The 19644-nt window shown below is 46.5% G+C and overlaps 1 protein-coding gene across 2 annotated transcripts in view; it reads left to right on the forward strand.

The window, feature by feature from the left end:
- The window catches only part of MOB2 (MOB kinase activator 2), a 40971-nt gene that overhangs the window by 7325 nt on the left and 14002 nt on the right, over positions 1–19644 (forward strand). The window contains exon 1 of one of the 2 annotated variants that reach the window (XM_063438356.1): positions 13981–14155. The exons of the other annotated variant lie outside the window; for it this stretch is intronic. Coding sequence (XP_063294426.1) covers positions 14046–14155 — 110 coding nt within the window. The 5' untranslated portion in view covers positions 13981–14045. Of the gene's footprint in view, positions 1–13980; positions 14156–19644 lie in introns of those variants that run through there. 2 annotated transcript variants of the gene reach the window in all.

Consider the following 19644-nt stretch of genomic DNA (forward strand, 5'->3'; position numbering starts at 1 on the left):
ATGAGAACAGATTGTCCATTCATGTTAGGACAACATTTGTTACTTTTAGGTTGGTTCGAAATTTCATTCAAATGAATGAAATTCCAATCCGAGCTGCGGCTGCATCTTGCAGCCGCTTAGTAGATAGCTCCCTAATTCCCACGGTATTAGGGAGCTATTTATCAAAAGGCTGAAAGACCTAAATTAGTCTTTCAGCCAACTTCACTAATACTGTGAAGAATCCTTTACTTAACCTGGCGGTCCGCCGATCAGCAGCGTTGGCGAGCGAAGAGACCACCTCCTCCGGCCTGATCTGTCAGCCTCGAGGACGCCGGCCGCTGTGGGCCCGCCCCTTTTATGACACGTGCACGCGTGCCGATGCCAGGCTAGAGGCGGTACGGAAGGCAGGGTTTACAAACTTCCTCTTACATTTTGGGGGCGTGACTACATTCATCACGCTCCCGATCATATAAAAGCTCACTTTACCAAAAGTTTAGTGCCCTGTTGTGGTTCCTAGTTCGCTAGTGTCCCAAAAGCGAGTTATATTCTGGTTCTGGGGTTTTTGGTATTGACTTGGCTTATTCTCTCGCTTCTCTGTTTTTTTTGTATTTGGTACTTCTGGTTTTCTCTGAGTAGGCCTGTCTTTGACTATTCTAATCTTTTAGCCCGGCCATTGTAAGGACCGGTTTTATAGTTGGTGGGTTTATTATTCTGTGTGTTGGGTCACTGTTTTTCTGACAAAAAAATTACTTGGTCTAAGTGATTCCACCCCCTTTCCCCTCCCCCCACCTGTGCCCCGTCTAAATGACAATGGGGGACCTATTGTCCTCCCCCCCGGCCCTCACCTATGGGCAACGGGTGGGGACTAAATGTAAAAATACCCCATCACCCCCCCCCCCCCTCCACCAAAGAAAAAAAAATGAAATAATCCCTACCTACCCCCCTCACCCTAAAAATAGTGAGTGGGGAGACCATAAAACGAAATACTTGTAAATACAGTATCTCACAAAAGTCAGTACACCCCTCACATTTTACTATATCTTTTCATGTGACAACACTGAAGAAATTACACTCTGCTACAATGTAAAGTAGTATGTGTACAGCCTGTATAACAGTGTCAATTTGCTGTCCCCTCAAAATAACTCAACACACAGCCCTTAAAGGAACACTATAGTCACCTAAATTACTTTTGCTAAATAAAGCAGTTTTAGTGTATAGATCATTCCCCTGCAATTTCACTGCTCAATTCACTGCCATTTAGGAGTTAAATCACTTTGTTTCTGTTTATGCAGCCCTAGCCACACCTCCCCTGGCTATGATTGACAGAGCCTGCATGAAAAAAAAAAAAACTGGTTTCACTTTCAAACAGATGTAATTTACCTTAAATAATTGTATCTCAATCTCTAAATCGAACTTTGATCACATACAGGAGGCTCTTGCAGGGTCTAGCAAGCTATTAACATAGCAGGGGATAAGAAAATCTTAATTAAACAGAACTTGCAATAAAGAAAGCTTAAATAGGGCTCTCTTTACAGGAAGTGTTTATGGAGGGCTGTGCAAGTCACATGCAGGGAGGTGTGACTAGGGTTCATAAACAAAGGGATTTAACTCCTAAATGGCAGAGGATTGAGAAGTGAGGTTGCAGGGGCATGTTCTATACACCAAAACGGCTTAATTAAGCTAAAGTTGTTCAAGTGACTATAGTGTCCCTTTAATGTCTAAACTGTTGGCAGCAAACGGGAGTACACCCCTAAGTGGAAATGTCCAAATTGGGCCCAAAGTGTCAATATTTTGTGCGGCCACCATTATTTTCCAGCACTGCCTTAACCCTCATTGCCATGGAGTTCACCAGGGCTTCACAGGTTGCCACTGGAGTCATTTTCCACCTCTTCATGATGACATCACGGAGCTGGTGGACTTCACCTTCCGTTTCAGGATGCCCCACAGATGCTTAATAGAGTTTAGGTCTGGAGACATGCTTGGCCAGTCCATCACCTTTACCTTCAGCTTCTTTAGCAAAGCAGTGGTCGTATTTGGGGTCGTTATCATGTTGAAAGTCTGCCCTGCGGCCCAGTCTCCGAAGAGAGGGATCATGCTCTGCTTTAGTATGTCACAGTACATGCTGGCATTCATGGTCCCTCAATGATGAACTGTAGCTCTCCAGTGCCGGCAGCACTCATGCAGGCCCAGACCATGACACTCCCACCACCAGGGGCGGACTGAAAACCCTCAGGGCCCCCGGGCAAAATAAATCAAGGGCCCCCTTACAGGCCCCACCCATACTCCGCAGCAAGCGCCACCCATGTCCGCCTCCATGCACCGCCTCCAGCCACACCCTACACAATCTTTAGACACAAGGAACAAAAGTGCAATAATCCCTTCGAGGCTCCAGTAGAGACTACAATTGAGGGCTAATGGGCCATGGAGGGGGGAGCATTCTAGCAGAGGCTATCTCAGTGTCCTTTAGAGAGTGTGTTAGAAAGAATTTCCTCCAGGTCCCATTAGAGACTACAATGGAGTCTAATGGGGCCTGGAGGGGGGTCTCTCCAACACTCTGGTTCCTATTCACAATATAGCAACACAACATAGCTCGCTGATACCTAGGCCAAGTTGGCTCCTCTTACCTTAATTACTGTTGCTGGGTGGCAGTCTGTGGGCTTGCTGGAAGGCTGTGGGCTTACTGGCTGCAGCTGGCAGGCTGTGGGCTTGCTGGCAGGTTGTGGGCTTGCTGGCTACTGCCGGCAGGCTGTGGGCTTGCTGGCTGCGGCTGGCAGGCTGTTGGCTTGCTGGCTGGCAGGCTGTGGCTTGCTGGCTGTGGTTGGCAGGCTGTGGGCTTGCTGGCTGTAAGCCTAACTTGTGGGCTGGCTGGCTGGCTACTGGCCAGCCTGTGGGCTGGCTGGCCGGCCTGTGGGCTGGCTGGCTGGCTGGCCAGCCTGTGGGCTGGCTGGCTTGCTGGCTACTGGGGCACTTGTAGATTATTTAAAGAAATAATCCATGCACAATAACCACTACTGCTCTGTGTAGTCGTTATGGTGCCAGGAGGGCCGGGCCCCCCTTTCAGAGTAAGTAGTCAAACCGTTTAAGAACAGTTTGACAACTTACCTGGGGTCTGCTGGGATATGAGGCTGTAGTAGGGCATAGGAGCAGTGGTGCAATGTGTAAGGGGTTCAGTGTGTGTGAAAGGTTCAGTGTGTGTGAGGGGGTGTAGTGTGTGAATGTGTAGGGTGTGTGGGGCAATGTGTGTATGAGGGGGCTGTGTATGTGTGTGGCAATGTTAGTATGGGGGGCTGTGTGTGTATGGCTGGGCAGTGTGTGTGTGTGAGGCAATGTGTGTAAATGTGTATGGTGTGTGTGGGTGTATGGGGGCAGTGTGTTTATGGGGCTAGAGTTCACTCTCACCACTGCGACCACCAGGAATCCCTGGTGGTCACAGTGTTGAGTAAACTCTAGCCCGTAGCTCCAGGGCTAGAGTTTACTCTCGCAAGAGCCGTAACGTTGCCGTGGTAACCGTGGCAACGATCTGTGCTCGTGCAAGAAGGACCCAGAGGAGCTGAAGGCTGAGCTCCCGGGTCCTCTCTTCCTCCCTCCCCTGCCCGCACGGTGCCTGCGGACAGGGGAGGGGGCAATTGCCCTCCTCTTACTCCCCCCTCCCCCTCTTCATACTCTCTTCTTACTCCCCTCCCCCCTCTTCTTACCCCCCCTCTTCTTACCCCCCCTCTTCTTACCCCCCCTCTTCTTACCCCCCCTCTTTGTTCTTACCCGCCTCCCTTTCTCTTTGTTCTTACCACTCCCTCCCTCCCTCTTTGTTCTTACCACTTCCTCCCTCCCTCTTTGTTCTTACCACTTCCTCCCTCCCTCCCTCTTTGTTCTTACCCCCTCCCCTGTAGCGTGGCCGAGCTGCACTCCGGTCCGCGGTGCCCGGCCGGAGTGATAGGAAGGTGCACACTGAGTGTGCACCTTCCTGTGAGTCCGGCCGGGTACAGGAAACAGAAACTCCTGTTCCGCGCGGAACAGGAGTTTCTGTTTCCTGTACCCGGCCGGACTCACTGGAAGGAGCTCCCGGGTCCTCTCTTCCTCCCTCCCCTGCCCGCACGGTGCCTGCGGACAGGGGAGGGGGCAATTGCCCTCCTCTTACTCCCCCCTCCACCTCTTCATACGCGCGGAACAGGAGTTTCTGTTTCCTGTACCCGGCCGGACTCACTGGAAGGTGCACACTCAGTGTGCACCTTCCTATCACTCCGGCCGGGCACCGTGGACCGGAGTGCAGCTCGGCCACGCTACAGGGGAGGGGAGGTGAGAAGCTGCAGCCGCCTGAGGCTCTTAAGAGAGCGCCCAGGCGGCTGCAGCATTTAAAGGGGCGGCCGGGCCCCCTGATGGCGGGCCCCCCTCCCGGCCGGGCCCTCGGACCATGTCCGAAGTGCCCGACCGGTCAGTCCGCCCCTGCCCACCACCATGCTTGATTGTAGGCAGACACACTTGCCTTTGTACTAGGGATCGATCGATATTGATTTTTTTTTAGAGCAGATAACGATAATCGGTGAACTTTCAGGCCGATAGCGGATAAATTACCGATATTCTGTACATTTACCATTTTGAAAAAAAATAAACTATTTCTAAAGGTAAATGCACAAAATATACATGCCACATGTAGTGGATGCAGTGTGTTTAGACAGGGGAGCTGTGTGTGTAGAGGATGCAGTGTGTATATGTATGTAATGAATGCAGTGTGTGTGTGTGTATATGTGTAGTATGTATATAGTGGATGCAGTGTGTGTGTGTGTGTGTGTGTGTGTGTGTGTGTAGTATGTATATAATGAATGCAGTGAGTGTATGTGTAGTATGTATGTAATGAATGCAGTGTGTGTGTAGTATGTATGTAATGAATGCAGTGTGTGTGTTTGTGTAGTATGTATGTAATGAATGCAGTGTGTGTGTAGTATGTGTATAATGAATGCAGTGTGTGTAGTATGTATATAATGAATGCAGTGTGTGTAGTATGTATGTATATAATGAATGCAGTGTGTGTGTAGTATGTGTATAATGAATGCAGTGTGTGTGTAGTATGTGTATAATGAATGCAGTGTGTGTGTAGTATGTGTATAATGAATGCAGTGTGTGTGTAGTATGTGTATAATGAATGCAGTGTGTGTGTAGTATGTGTATAATGAATGTAGTATGTGTATAATGAATGCAGTGTGTGTGTAGTATGTGTATAATGAATGCAGTGTGTGTGTAGTATGTGTATAATGAATGCAGTGTGTGTGTAGTATGTGTATAATGAATGCAGTGTGTGTAGTATGTGTATAATGAATGCAGTGTGTGTAGTATGTGTATAATGAATGCAGTGTGTGTAGTATGTATATAATGAATGCAGTATGTATATAATGAATGCAGTGTGTGTGTAGTATGTGTATAATGAATGCAGTGTGTGTAGTATGTGTATAATGAATGCAGTGTGTGTAGTATGTGTATAATGAATGCAGTGTGTGTGTAGTATGTGTATAATGAATGCAGTGTGTGTGTGTGTAGTATGTGTATAATGAATGCAGTGTGTGTGTAGTATGTGTATAATGAATGCAGTGTGTGTGTAGTATGTGTATAATGAATGCAGTGTGTGTGTAGTATGTGTATAATGAATGCAGTGTGTGTGTGTGTGTGTAGTATGTGTATAATGAATGCAGTGTGTGTGTGTGTGTGTAGTATGTGTATAATGAATGCAGTGTGTGTGTGTGTGTAGTATGTGTATAATGAATGCAGTGTGTGTGTGTAGTATGTGTATAATGAATGCAGTGTGTGTGTAGTATGTGTATAATGAATGCAGTGTGTGTGTGTAGTATGTAGGGATCGACCGATATTGATTTTTTAAAGCCGATGCCGATAGCCGATATAATTTGCCGATATTCTGTACATTTACCATTTTGGAAAATAAAAACTATTTCTAAAGGTAAATGCACAAAATATACATGCCACGTGTAGTAGATGCAGTGTGTGTGTAGTGGATGCAGTGATTGTGTAGTGTGTGTGTAGTGGATGCAGTGTGAGTGTAGTGGATGCAGTGTGTATTTGTCTAGTGTGTATATAATGAAAGCAGATTGTTTGTGTAGTGTGTGTAAAGTGAATGCTGTATATTCTCAATGCAAAGTGTGCGTGTTTGTGTAGTGTGTGTGTATATAAGGAATGCAGAGTGTGTGTGTTTATATAATGCAGAGTGTGTGTTTGTATAGTGTATGTATATAATGCAGAGTGTGTGTGTAGTGTGCATTATATAAACACACTACACAAACACACACTGAATTATATAAACACACTACACAAACACACTGAATTATATAAACACACTACACAAACACAGTGTATAATAATGCAGTGTGTTTGTATAGTGTGTGTATATAATGCAGTGTGTTTGTATAGTGTGTGTGTATATTGCAGTGTGTTTGTATAGTGTGTGTGTATATTGCAGTGTGTTTGTATAGTGTGTGTGTGTATATTGCAGTGTGTTTGTATAGTGTGTATATAATGCAGTGTGTTTGTGTAGTGTGCATTATACACACACACACACTATACAAACACACTGCATTATATACACACACTATACAAACACACACTGCATTATTATACACACACACTATACAAACACACACTGCATTATATACACACACACTATACAAACACACACTGCATTATATATACACACACACACTATACAAACACACACTGCATTATATACACACACACTATACAAACACACACTGCATTATATATAATAATATATAATAATTATATTCGGTGTTTGTGCCCCCCTCGGCCCCGCTGCGCGCGTCTCTTTGTGCCCCCTCGGCCCCGCTGCGCACGTCTCTTTGTGCCCCCTCGGCCCCGCTGCGCGCGTCTCTTTGTGCCCCCTCGGCCCCGCTGCGCGCGTCTCTTTGTGCCCCCTCGGCCCCGCTGCGCGCGTCTCTTTGTGCCCCCTCGGCCCCGCTGCGCGCGTCTCTTTGTGCCCCCTCGGCCCCGCTGCGCGCGTCTCTTTGTTCCTCCCTCGGCCCCGCTGCGCGCGTCTCTTTGTTCCTCCCTCGGCCCCGCTGCGCGCGTCTCTTTGTTCCTCCCTCGGCCCCGCTGCGCGCGTCTCTTTGTTCCTCCCTCGGCCCCGCTGCGCGCGTCTCTTTGTTCCTCCCTCGGCCCCGCTGCGCGCGTCTCTTTGTTCCTCCCTCGGCCCCGCTGCGCGCGTCTCTTTGTTCCTCCCTCGGCCCCGCTGCGCGCGTCTCTTTGTGCCCCCTCGGCCCCGCTGCGCGCGTCTCTTTGTGCCCCCTCGGCCCCGCTGCGCGCGTCTCTTTGTGCCCCCTCGGCCCCGCTGCGCGCGTCTCTTTGTGCCCCCTCGGCCCCGCTGCGCGCGTCTCTTTGTGCCCCCTCGGCCCCGCTGCGCGCGTCTCTTTGTGCCCCCTCGGCCCCGCTGCGCGCGTCTCTTTGTTCCTCCCTCGGCCCCGCTGCGCGCGTCTCTTTGTTCCTCCCTCGGCCCCGCTGCGCGCGTCTCTTTGTTCCTCCCTCGGCCCCGCTGCGCGCGTCTCTTTGTTCCTCCCTCGGCCCCGCTGCGCGCGTCTCTTTGTTCCTCCCTCGGCCCCGCTGCGCGCGTCTCTTTGTTCCTCCCTCGGCCCCGCTGCGCGCGTCTCTTTGTTCCTCCCTCGGCCCCGCTGCGCGCGTCTCTTTGTGCCCCCTCGGCCCCGCTGCGCGCGTCTCTTTGTGCCCCCTCGGCCCCGCTGCGCGCGTCTCTTTGTGCCCCCTCGGCCCCGCTGCGCACGTCTCTTTGTGCCCCCTCGGCCCCGCTGCGCGCGTCTCTTTGTGCCCCCTCGGCCCGGCTGCGCGCGTCTCTTTGTGCCCCCTCGGCCCGGCTGCGCGCGTCTCTTTGTGCCCCCTCGGCCCCGCTGCGCGCGTCTCTTTGTGCCCCCTCGGCCCCGCTGCGCGCGTCTCTTTGTGCCCCCTCGGCCCCGCTGCGCGCGTCTCTTTGTGCCCCCTCGGCCCCGCTGCGCGCGTCTCTTTGTGCCCCCTCGGCCCCGCTGCGCGCGTCTCTTTGTGGCCCCTCGGCCCCGCTGCGCGCGTCTCTTTGTGGCCCCGCTGCGCGCGTCTCTTTGTGGCCCCGCTGCGCGCGTCTCTTTGTGGCCCCGCTGCGCGCGTCTCTTTGTGGCCCCGCTGCGCGCGTCTCTTTGTGGCCCCGCTGCGCGCGTCTCTTTGTGGCCCCGCTGCGCGCGTCTCTTTGTGGCTTTTACAGAGTGCTGCAATACAGAGGGGGGGGCAGCGCTTTTACAGAGTGCTGCAATACAGAGGGGGGGGCAGCGCTTTTACAGAGTGCTGCAATACAGAGGGGGGGGCAGCGCTTTTACAGAGTGCTGCAATACAGAGGGGGGGGCAGCGCTTTTACAGAGTGCTGCAATACAGAGGGGGGGCAGCGCTTTTACAGAGTGCTGCAATACAGAGGGGGGGCAGCGCTTTTACAGAGTGCTGCAATACAGAGGGGGGCGGTGATTACTTTTCACTTTGCACATTGTGTTCATAGTAGTGGGGCCGCTCCCTGCCTTAGTATCGAGTACTGGGGTGATTTCAGAAAGCAAAGCACAGTATGTCCTTTAATCCAATTTCTCCACACTCCCCTTTCCTCCAGGTCTGTGCGAGCTCTGCCTTGCTATATTTTGCTGCACAGTATTTATAGCAGGTGGGGTGCGTCCCCTCCCTGGCTGGCATTACATCCCTCCCTCCTTGTTTCCTGCCTCTCCGGTTTAACCCTCTCCGGCCTGCTGCCTCCCTCGTCTCCTTCTTACTCAGCCTTCTAAAACTTATCTGCAGCCCTCTGCACTCCTGGCTATAATCCACAGGTGCCCAGCCATGTAACAGACCAATTATTTTACTAAATGGGGGGCCTAGCCATTACATTGTAACACCTTCAGGAAAGCTTGGCTGTATGAACTCCCATCTGGAACACGGAGCAGGAATTCAGTGGAATTAGGGAGAGCGAGTGATAATATGATGAGCAGAGCTTTGTATGAATCTGTCAAAAACTCTTATTTTACAATGAACATCAGACGCAGAAACTCCTGTAACTTACTGAAGTACGATGTGATCATTGCTACTCTTTGGGCTTATTTGTCACTAAGGAAATGACACCAATAGTTGAATTCTATTTATGGTATAAGGTACACAGATGTGTGGTTTTCAAATGAATTGACCAAATCTGTGTAAATTGTATCATGGCTTACTGTTGTCAATACAATCAAATCCATAAATGTCTTTTGTAAGGTGGAAATGTTAAATATCCACATGTACCTGGTAACATCTTAAACGTGACAGTGATTAATGTGTGTGTACTTTTTTTGTTGTTGTGCTCTCAGGGGAGAATTATCAGGATTTATGACATTCATTTGATTTCTTAAGGCTTCTCATTTTAGTCCATAACTCTGTAGCATTTTAAGAGTGGCATCAATGTACACGCCTCCTCAATATGAAGCATTCATATTCTACAGACCTTAACACATATAGGGAAGACCCTGAAGGAGCACGTTTCAGGTGGTGAGAATGAATCAAATTCATTGTAATCTACGCCCAAACGCAAGAACGTTTTAATAAGGGCGTAGATTAATTTGCTTCATTCATACCATCTGCAATGCTGCTACTTTGATTAATGGATTGATTTCATTCCTACAATTGAAAGCTGTCAATTTCAGGAGAGGACTTTTCACATCCTATCAATCTGCACAAAATCCATAACGTCACCATGAAAAGGTGACCTATCGGAGTTACTCACCGAAGTGAGAATTAAGACCAAGATCGCTATGCCTTCCAGTTATGCTATTGTGGCTTTAAAAGAGAAATTTACAACAATTCGCATTATACAAATAACCCTGTGTGATGGTCTTCTCCTCTGGCACTTTTATAAATGAACCTGGCTACACTCCAGGCTTGTTCTATTACTTACCCCTCACAAGAATACAGAGGGGTAGACCCCTTTTTCCTTATTTAGGTGCTGCACTTAATCTTTTGTTTTAGAGTGCTTGTTAAATATATCTTATTGGTGATGTTGCTCACACAGTGTTTTTTAGCGGCTACATTACTACAATATCACATACACTTGTTTTTTTTTCCAGTTTTTACTTTAAAGGGACACTATAGGTACCTAGACCACTTCAGTTAATTGAAGTGGTCTGGGTGCAGTGTCCCTATTGCCCTTGCAAAGAAACTCAAATGTTTACATTGCATCAGTGTCTGTCCCCAGTGGCTGTCTACCAGACATCCATTAGAGGGCTTCCTGCATCCAAACTGACCTTCCTTTGGTCCGTTATCAGATGCTGCATGAGGACATCCAGCGTCAGGTTTTCCCCCATAGGAAAGTATTGATTCAGTGCTTTCCTATGGGGAGGTCTAATGCGCATGGAATCTGCTGCACATGCACATTAACCTCCGCTTGTCGTGGGACAGAGAAGGAGGCTGAGGGCCCTGGGATCAGATAAGTAAATAAAGGGTTTTTAACTCTTTATTTACCGTGTTGGAGGTTGCGAGGCAGAGGGAGCAATAGTGCCAGGAATACAGCTTTGTATTCCTGGGACTTGGTGTCCCTTTAAACCCAATGTAACTGATTTGGGGAAATTGTACTTTGGCCTAAAATTTGTGATTCCATTTTCAGTTTGGTATTCATATAAAATGCTGTTTGTGGAAACTATATGTAATCATTATAAGGCTTTTAAATTCAAAAAGTTATCGCGACATAATGACTACATAATTCCAAATTTACCGTAGTCCCCAAAACCCATCACACTATTTTAATAACTATTTTTATTTGTTGCTTAATCTCTGGATGTCTTCACTAAACAGTAAATTGGAAAATTAATTGCAAAAGTGAGTTGATTCTATTAGATTGTCCAGTTTGGCTTTAGTCATTGCTTGGCATTTTAGCCTACATTTTGCACTTTTTTTTCCCCCCCCTGGCAATGTTTCCCCGGTTATGGGGCAAACTGCATCTCCGCCGTGCCCCAGAATTCCTCTGCAGCAGGCTTAAGCCATCCAACCCCAGCAGAGCTATAGGAGTCAGATGTCGATCCTCCCACATATTCACTGACTGAGAGTGTCATCTGATCATAGAAATATCTACGGATTTACATTCCCAAGACGCTGCTAGAGGTGGAGTTACATCTCTGGCAGCAAAAGGGTTAAAAATTGTATGTGCAGCGTTTCGTAGCGACACACTGCACATAAAGACTACCAAGCACCATGGCCACTTGAAATCACTGAAGTGGTTTTGGGGCTCACTGTTACCCTTTTGTTTCCTACAATTCAGTGTTTAGTAAATATAATCCTTCCAAATTCTCACATACCGGTATATCTGTGATGTGTAAGGTTCTGAACCTGTCATGGAGGCTGTGTGTGTACAATTCTCTTTCGAGCTCTGTTCTTGGTTAATGAATTGATTTCCATCTGGCAGTATGTAGATACTCAATGCAGTAGGGCAGCACTTTTCATGTGCCAACTATCTGCATATCAGAGTGATCTATGCCCAGGTATGTCTAACCTACCTGAACAGATTGTTTGAGTGAATGCTCACATTGTAGACAGAGCTACACACATTACAACATAAAGTGTTTAATTAACAAGTCATTTCTTATGGCGCAGTAGCTGGTGGGAGAGCTGTGCACTTGCAGCTATAAGGAAGTAACACATAGACTTGTGCGCAAATCCTTCTCACCTGCAACGACTTAATCAATTTCCTGTTAAATGAATTGATAAGTAACAAATCCTTCACAGATCAATTCAATTGGTTGTAGATTAACAGGTATTTGATACTGTTCATCACAGGTCTAGTAATGAGTAGTTGGAGATTGATGGCAGGAGTGCATGAACATAAAAATCCAATCTTCTAATGGTTATGGATTTGTGGTTCTAACTGTATTTAAAGGGTTAAAGGCAATGCTGACACCAATGTGCTTGATAAACCTTTATATCTGTTAAACCGTTCACAGAGTCCAGGCTTGAGTGCCAAAGGACACCTATGAGCAAATCCTCTTTAATATACCTTAACGGAGTAAGAATTGTCAGGAATTCAGCCACCAGAGGCGCTTCCTCCATTCACATGGAGTTTAATTCTTTGAAATGACACTGGACATCCTCAAACTTTGCATGAGGGCGTCCAGTGTCTTGGAAATCCCCATAGGCACGTATTGATTACATGCTTGCCTTTGGGGAAGCCCTAATGCACGTGGCATTAGGTTCCCCAATTGCTGTGAGAGGCGGAGACTGAGCCAGCGCCGAAGGACCTCAGCGCTGGAATCGGCTTAAATGAAAGAGAGGTTTTTTTTTTAACGGAGGCAGTTTTGTGTTCCTTCAAGGTCTTAGGAGGGTCCTTTAAAAAGTGTATGATTTATAAAAAAAAAAACTACAGTTAAAAACAAAAATTACCTTATGTTTTAATGCATTATATACTTAAGTAAAAAATATTCCCACCAAACCTCTGTAGCTGCAAAGTTTAGTGCGTCTGTCTGAAACTATGGCTAGACCTTTCCTTCCAAAGAAAGAGGCTTTGTGTCTTGGTCTATGGGGTCTAATTTGAATCTGAAGACTTGAGACATGCAAGATTTTTGTAAATCTAATTTTCAACCCTTTACATGCCATGTGGTATAAATTGGATTAACTGCTTAACACACAGCGCATGTGGCGCATTCTCCAGACAGTGTGCTTGGCAAGGTTAGTTTGTGCCAGGCGCCTGCAGGGTTATGGGATCAGTCTCTCCAGACCGTGTGCTTGGCAAGGTTAGTTTGTGCCAGGCGCCTGCAGGGTTATGGGATCAGTCTCTCCAGACCGTGTGCTTGGCAAGGTTAGTTTGTGCCAATCGCCTGCGGGGTTATGGGATCAGTCTCTCCAGACAGTGTGCTTGGCAAGGTTAGTTTGTGCCAGGCGCCTGCAGGGTTATGGGATCAGTCTCTCCAGACCGTGTGCTTGGCAAGGTTAGTTTGTGCCAGGCGCCTGCAGGGTTATGGGATCAGTCTCCCCAGACCGTGTGCTTGGCAAGGTTAGTTTGTGCCAGGCGCCTGCAGGGTTATGGGATCAGTCTCTCCAGACCTTGTGCTTGGCAAGGTTAGTTTGTGCCAGGCGCCTGCAGGGTTATGGGATCAGTCTCTCCAGACCGTGTGCTTGGCGAGGTTAGTTTGTGCCAGGCGCCTGCAGGGTTATGGGATCAGTCTCTCCAGACCGTGTGCTTGGCAAGGTTAGTTTTTGAAATGATGAACAAACTCTGCTTTAAATCTATGGTAAGGAAAGTGTAGTGAACATGCACTGCAGGCGTGCCTTGAATAATTTAATAGAATTGTCCCCTATCGTACAAGAAACATGTGAATATGATATAATAAAACATTGGCAGTGAGGTGGTTAATGATTTTACTGTAACTCTTTTACTACATCTGATATGAGCATTTCTGAAGCACGATTGTTTAATGTATAATCATCATTCTCAGTCCTGGGATAGCGGTCTCTGCTGCTATTACCATGAATGAGTTGGACATTCTATATTGGAAAACAGTCTCCAGGACAAGGTTCTTCTGGCCCACGTCATTGGCCCACACTGGGCATTTAGCTGTTAATAGACTGGAGCAGTCTGTATGTTCCCAGATAGTGTATGGCGTGTGAATGTGAAAGTACATCTTGTCTCTGAATGTTGCTGTGTGTATGCATGACATTCATTCACTTGTTTAGATATGTAAGCTTTATCTTCACTGCATCATCCCTGGTGTTGTACATGGCTGTCTCTCCCAAGTAAACATTAGAGCCATCTTCTCAGTGTTGTGCGACATAGTAGTGGGAAGGGTCTCCTGAATCCGTGTTTGACTCTGCTATGAATAGGACCTTTCAGCCTGAATGTTTTCCTCCTTGGCTTCCTCCCTTTCTCCTCCTCTCTCTACTATTGGTGGAATGGCTGGGAGGGAGGGCTTCATTTTTTTATTTATATTTTTCCTCCTCCTGCTGTATGTGTTGGGAAGTTTTGTATTGGGTCTGTCTCTGTGCTGTCTGCTGTGAGTTGGAAAGGGACGCTCTCGGGTGAGAGAATGCTGGGGGACCCCACGGCACTCTCCCCAGACAGAGCCCTGCTCACCGGCAGCCCTAAACCTGGCTTCAGTTGTAAGATGGTTCTACAGGCAGTAGGAAGAGTGCTAAGGTATGCAGGTGATGAATATTTGGGGGTTTTCTTGCTAAATTAGCTGGTTGGACATCCTGTGAAATGTAGCCGACGTATAATTGGAATGCTTAGAGCCATGGAAGATGTACTTCGGGTATGAGAACTATTTAATGTCATGATCGACTTTTAAAGCTCTCAATGCTGTATTTCCTATTTTCATACATTGTAATATTCTCTTCTCTCCTGTTATCAATCTGAGAATTGTTACCTGATGAATGTACAAGAGCCTTAAAGAAAAAAAAAAAAGTTTTATGTCAATCGTCTTCTATTTTTTGTCTGCATGCCTAGACCGAGTGGATCTTGAATTTTACACAGGTCCTCTTATAACCAGGCGTGCCAGTGTTTGACAAGTGGCTTGCATGGTGCCCTTAAATTACCGGTAATTAAAATGTTGGGCCTGCCTGCTCTGGTGTTTTGTTAAGTTGTAAAGTGTCTGTCTGCCACAGAGAGTGTGTTAATGGACATTGTGTCACAATGTCCATCTGTTCACAAACATTCTTTCACATGAACTTTTGAGGTATGGCAATCAGGAAACCATGGCACCTGATGGGGGTAACCCATGTGGCATAGGAGGAAGCACCCCCAGCTTTGGGACAGATTATTTATGATGGGGCACTGTGTGTGAAGATGGACAGATGTATAGTTTGTGATCGGCAGGGTACGGCAATTAGCAATGGTTTCACTGTGCAGAGTATATAGAGGTGTTCACTCTTCAACCCGTGACAGAATGAGTTAAATTGGCACCGTGCCATGGTAGTACCACATACAGCGCGTCCCAACCTGCCATATTAGAAGCAATTTAGAAAGTTGTCCCATTATTAAGTATTGTCCTTAGTTTGCTGTGCCGTATGTTGCACAATAAGTTGGAAAACCAAGGATTGTTCATTTATGCCTCGTTTCCACTGAGCGGATCGGTTCGGTTCAGTTCGGTACGGTTCGCTATTTTGGGGGTTTCCATTATGAAAGTGGTCCATACAAGCGAACCGTACCAATCCATTCAGGGTCCTGCTTCAGATGTAGGGCCATAGGAAATGGAACGGTTCGGTTAGGGACCAGAATGGGCTGGTCCGTTCTAAACCTTCCAAACTGTACCAACCCGAACCGATCCGCTTAGTGCAAACGAGGCATTATTCACCATGCCAGGATTTGAATGAATCATGTTCTAATGATGATAGCTATTAAACTGTTAGACATTCTCTGTTCATTAAGTCTGGCTTTTTCCCACCTCAAACCCGAGTGCTTTCTATGATTGTGTTATTCTGTAGGAGCACAGACTGTGTTTGTAAATGTGGACAATTTCTTGTTTTCTGCTTCACAAACACACAAATAGAAACTTGAATATGTATGTTGGTGTTGACGAACTGTGCCTTTAATGTCTAAGAAGGAATTGCTAAATAATATAAATGATTTTAGGTTGCAGACTTTTTTTACATTTTTTTTTTTTTTTATTCAACTTTTCATTATTTCCTACCTTCCAGTTTAAATATTTGTGGTGTGCTGTGTAGGATCCAGTTTAGAGTTATTGCTGAATTTTCCTTACCTGTGTTTTTAACAAACTCTTTCAATCCGGAATCCTAAGTTTGTTGAGAATTTTTGTGGCCAGGGTTGATCTTGTTCAGCGGTTCCCAGCCCAGACCTTAAGGCACAGCAACCGTCTAGGATTTAGACTTTTATTTGATCTATTCCAAACCTGGACAGCTGGTGCGCACCTTGTGGACTGGGCATTGTTGGTTAAAGAGGACTTCTAGCAATGATTTGGGCTGGTCAATTTTAAGGGGCATTTTTAGGAGTCATGGAAATTGTAAAATCATTTTAGTTCTGAATTCCCAAGTACTCAGATGAGGTTTCCGGTGGGTCATTCTGTGTCTTTTCAGTATCTGTGTTTAAATGAAAATGCTACCTGGATTTGGTAAACATTCTGCAAAACTGCTTTGTGGAGAATAGCTGAGGATTAAATGCTGAAAACTTGTTGTAGTGATGATTGTAACATAGTGTATATCTGGTAACTGCCTGTTCCCTAAGACGACGTTGCGGGAAGTAAGAGTAAGTGGCGGGTCTTAACAGTAGGCCGGCCCTACAACGTTACCAAACACAGTATATGTGGCTATTGGTCTGTTTTGTGGGTATCAGACAGTAGTGTTGAGAACAGTGGGTTTGTTGAGTGCTGCAGTTACCCTTTAAAAAAAACCACGCCAATGAAAATTTATTTTAGCAATTTATTAGATATACCCGTAATATAAACATGCATGTATTTAATTATGATTTTTTTTTTTGGTGGAGGAATTTCTAAGAGCATCTTGAAATGGCTGCAGATCTTTTATCTGTGGTCTTTGCAAGCCTTCCCCTTTTTCCACATCCCACACTTTGTGTCTGTCCAATCACAGACTTCCCAATGTAGCTCAATGAGAGGTTTTTGAGAGGCAGGTGCTCTGCACAATAGCCTCTTGAGTTTATCTCTGCTGAGTTAAACTACCTGGAAGTAACAGGACAGGGTGTAACCAGGCTTATTTATAAATGTATGAGGTGGTGGAGTTTTTGGCGCTTGTATTCTGGATGTGTGGCAGCTTTGACTCCCCTAACTCCCCTAGTCTCTTCTTTCTGGTGATATGGTTGTTGTGCAGGGAGGCAGCGCCTGTGGTGTTCTTCTCAAATCCAAGGTAATATGTGAAATAAGCACAGAGAACATAATATAGTGTAGTATGTCAGGAGTTCTGATATCTTAACAAGGACAAAGGTTGTACTTACAATTTTCTGGAGCTTATGTTCAGCTCCAGATTTCTGCGCATGGACGGAATAATCCCCGTCTATGGATATGGTAGTTTGTCCTCGTGCTTGTTAGTTGGTGCTGTTCTTCGTGCTTTTAGTGGTAGTGCCGTAGCCTGGCAGGGAGGTATCCTCAGTATGCCGGAGAAGAAATAAAAACAGAATATAGTGCTCTCTATATGTTAAAAATAAGGATAAAAATAATACAAGATATACTCGCAAATGGAGGTATTGCTCAATCCCAAAGCGCTTAGGTGGTATTATCCCCACCAAGGATATCACTGTGTGAGTCTTCTGGATAAAAAAAGCTTGAAAGATAGGTCTGGAATCTCCAAGTGGTATAAAATGAATAATAACTTTTATTTGGAGATAAAAAAAAAATAAGAACATAGTATAAAAGAATTCTAAAACATTTATAAATGTGCCAATTTCTGGTGAAATCTGTACTATTTGTAAAAAGAAAATAATACTTCATACTCTTCAAACATAAAGCACTCCAGGAAGCTAAAGTGCTTTAGGTGTGTGTGGTGTGATCCAAACGACTGACACTGAAACCATAGGACCATAATGCAGCCTGAGATGGTGTGTATTGGGCAGGTGTTTTTATGTAGGTTTCTGTAATAGCCTTGGTCTGAACTGGTATGAACAGTAGATTACTGTAATAGAAGACATGCTGGTAATTGTAATAGTGCAGCAATGTGTTGTGGGTGTCGATTCCTCTAATAGAGGAGTAAGCTGGGGTCTTAGAGATGAATTGTTCTATAATGTGCATGTACTAGGCATTACTTGGTGAAACACTGCTTATTTTCTCGCTATAGTACGGACAGTAATGCTGTGTGTCCTGTTGTGTCCAGGGCTGTTTGGGCAAGAGTGGTGTGATTTACAAATGGTGTCTGTTTTAGTAAAAGCTGCCTTGTCAGCATAGTGATCAGCAATAATGTGGAAACTGGGCTTTTATAAATGCTGGGGAAAAGAGAACTTGATAAACGACAGTTATAAACTAGCCAGATATCAGATAAGGACAGCTGTTATTAGAAAAGATGAATGTAATGCGGGTGCTGATGGCAGTTATATATAACTTTAACGAAGCATGCTAAACTGATCTCAGGTGAGTGAGGTGCACACAAACTGGGTGGAGAAGGTATTCCGTGGCCGGGTGTATCCTGCCGGGTACCTTTCCTGTACTCAGTCCGTGGCCGGGTGTATCCTGCCGGGTACCTTTTCTGTACTCAGTCCGTGGCCGGGTGTATCCTGCCGGGTACCTTTCCTGTACTCAGTCCGTGGCCGGGTGTATCCTGCCGGGTACCTTTCCTGTACTCAGTCCGTGGCCGGGTGTATCCTGCCGGGTACCTTTCCTGTACTCAGTCCGTGGCCGGGTGTATCCTGCCGGGTACCTTTTCTGTACTCAGTCCGTGGCCGGGTGTATCCTGCCGGGTACCTTTACTGTACTCAGTCCGTGGCCGGGTGTATCCTGCCGGGTACCTTTCCTGTACTCAGTCCGTGGCCGGGTGTATCCTGCAGGGTACCTTTCCTGTACTCAGTCCGTGGCCGGGTGTATCCTGCAGGGTACCTTTCCTGTACTCAGTCCGTGGCCGGGTGTATCCTGCCGGGTACCTTTCCTGTACTCAGTCCGTGGCCGGGTGTATCCTGCCGGGTACCTTTCCTGTACTCAGTCCGTGGCCGGGTGTATCCTGCCGGGTACCTTTCCTGTACTCTGTCCGTTGGCCGGGTGTATCCTGCCGGGTACCTTTCCTGTACTCTGTCCGTGGCCGGGTGTATCCTGCAGGGTACCTTTCCTGTACTCTGTCCGTGGCCGGGTGTATCCTGCAGGGTACCTTTCCTGTACTCTGTCCGTGGCCGGGTGTATCCTGCAGGGTACCTTTCCTGTACTCAGTCTGTGGCCGGGTGTATCTAGTGACTAGAGCTGTATAAACAAAGTGATTTAACTGCTAAATGGCAGATAGTTGAGCAGTGAGACTGCAGGGGCATGATCTATACACCAAAACTGCTTCATTACCTCTTAAGTAAAGAGCCAAATGTACATGTTTTGATCAAAATAAAACGTAAACAAAACATGGAATTTGACTATATGTCTGTTCAACCGTAATTCACCTCTTTCATATTAAGTGCACCCACACTTATTATATATCATTTTATTCAGGAGAAATATGGCTTTACATTTATATATATATATATATATATAGTGATATTAATATCAAAATACAGTTAGAACGAAATTACACATATATATTTTTTAAATTTTTAAAGTATTTATAGATATTTTTATATATATATATATATATATATATATATTAATGTGTGTGTGTGTGTGTGTGTGTGTGTGTGTGTATATTTTATTTTACACTGTTTTAAAACTTTATTTAACTTTTTTCAGGCAGCAGGGGGACTACCTGTCATTCCAGGCACTCCCCCTAGTGGCACTGCTATTCCTTCCATGTGATCGTGAGGTCCTTGCACGCACTCACTCACTGGCGCACGCACTCACTCACTGGCGCACGCACTCACTCACTGGCGCACGCACTCACTCACTGGCGCACGCACTCACTCACTGGCGCACGCACTCACTCACTGGCGCACGCACTCACTCACTGGCGCACGCACTCACTCACTGGCGCACGCACTCACTCACTGGCGCACGCACTCACTCACTGGCGCACGCACTCACTCACTGGCGCACGCACTCA

The sequence above is a fragment of the Pelobates fuscus genome, chromosome 12 (assembly GCF_036172605.1).
Source record: "Pelobates fuscus isolate aPelFus1 chromosome 12, aPelFus1.pri, whole genome shotgun sequence".
Taxonomy (NCBI): domain Eukaryota; kingdom Metazoa; phylum Chordata; class Amphibia; order Anura; family Pelobatidae; genus Pelobates; species Pelobates fuscus.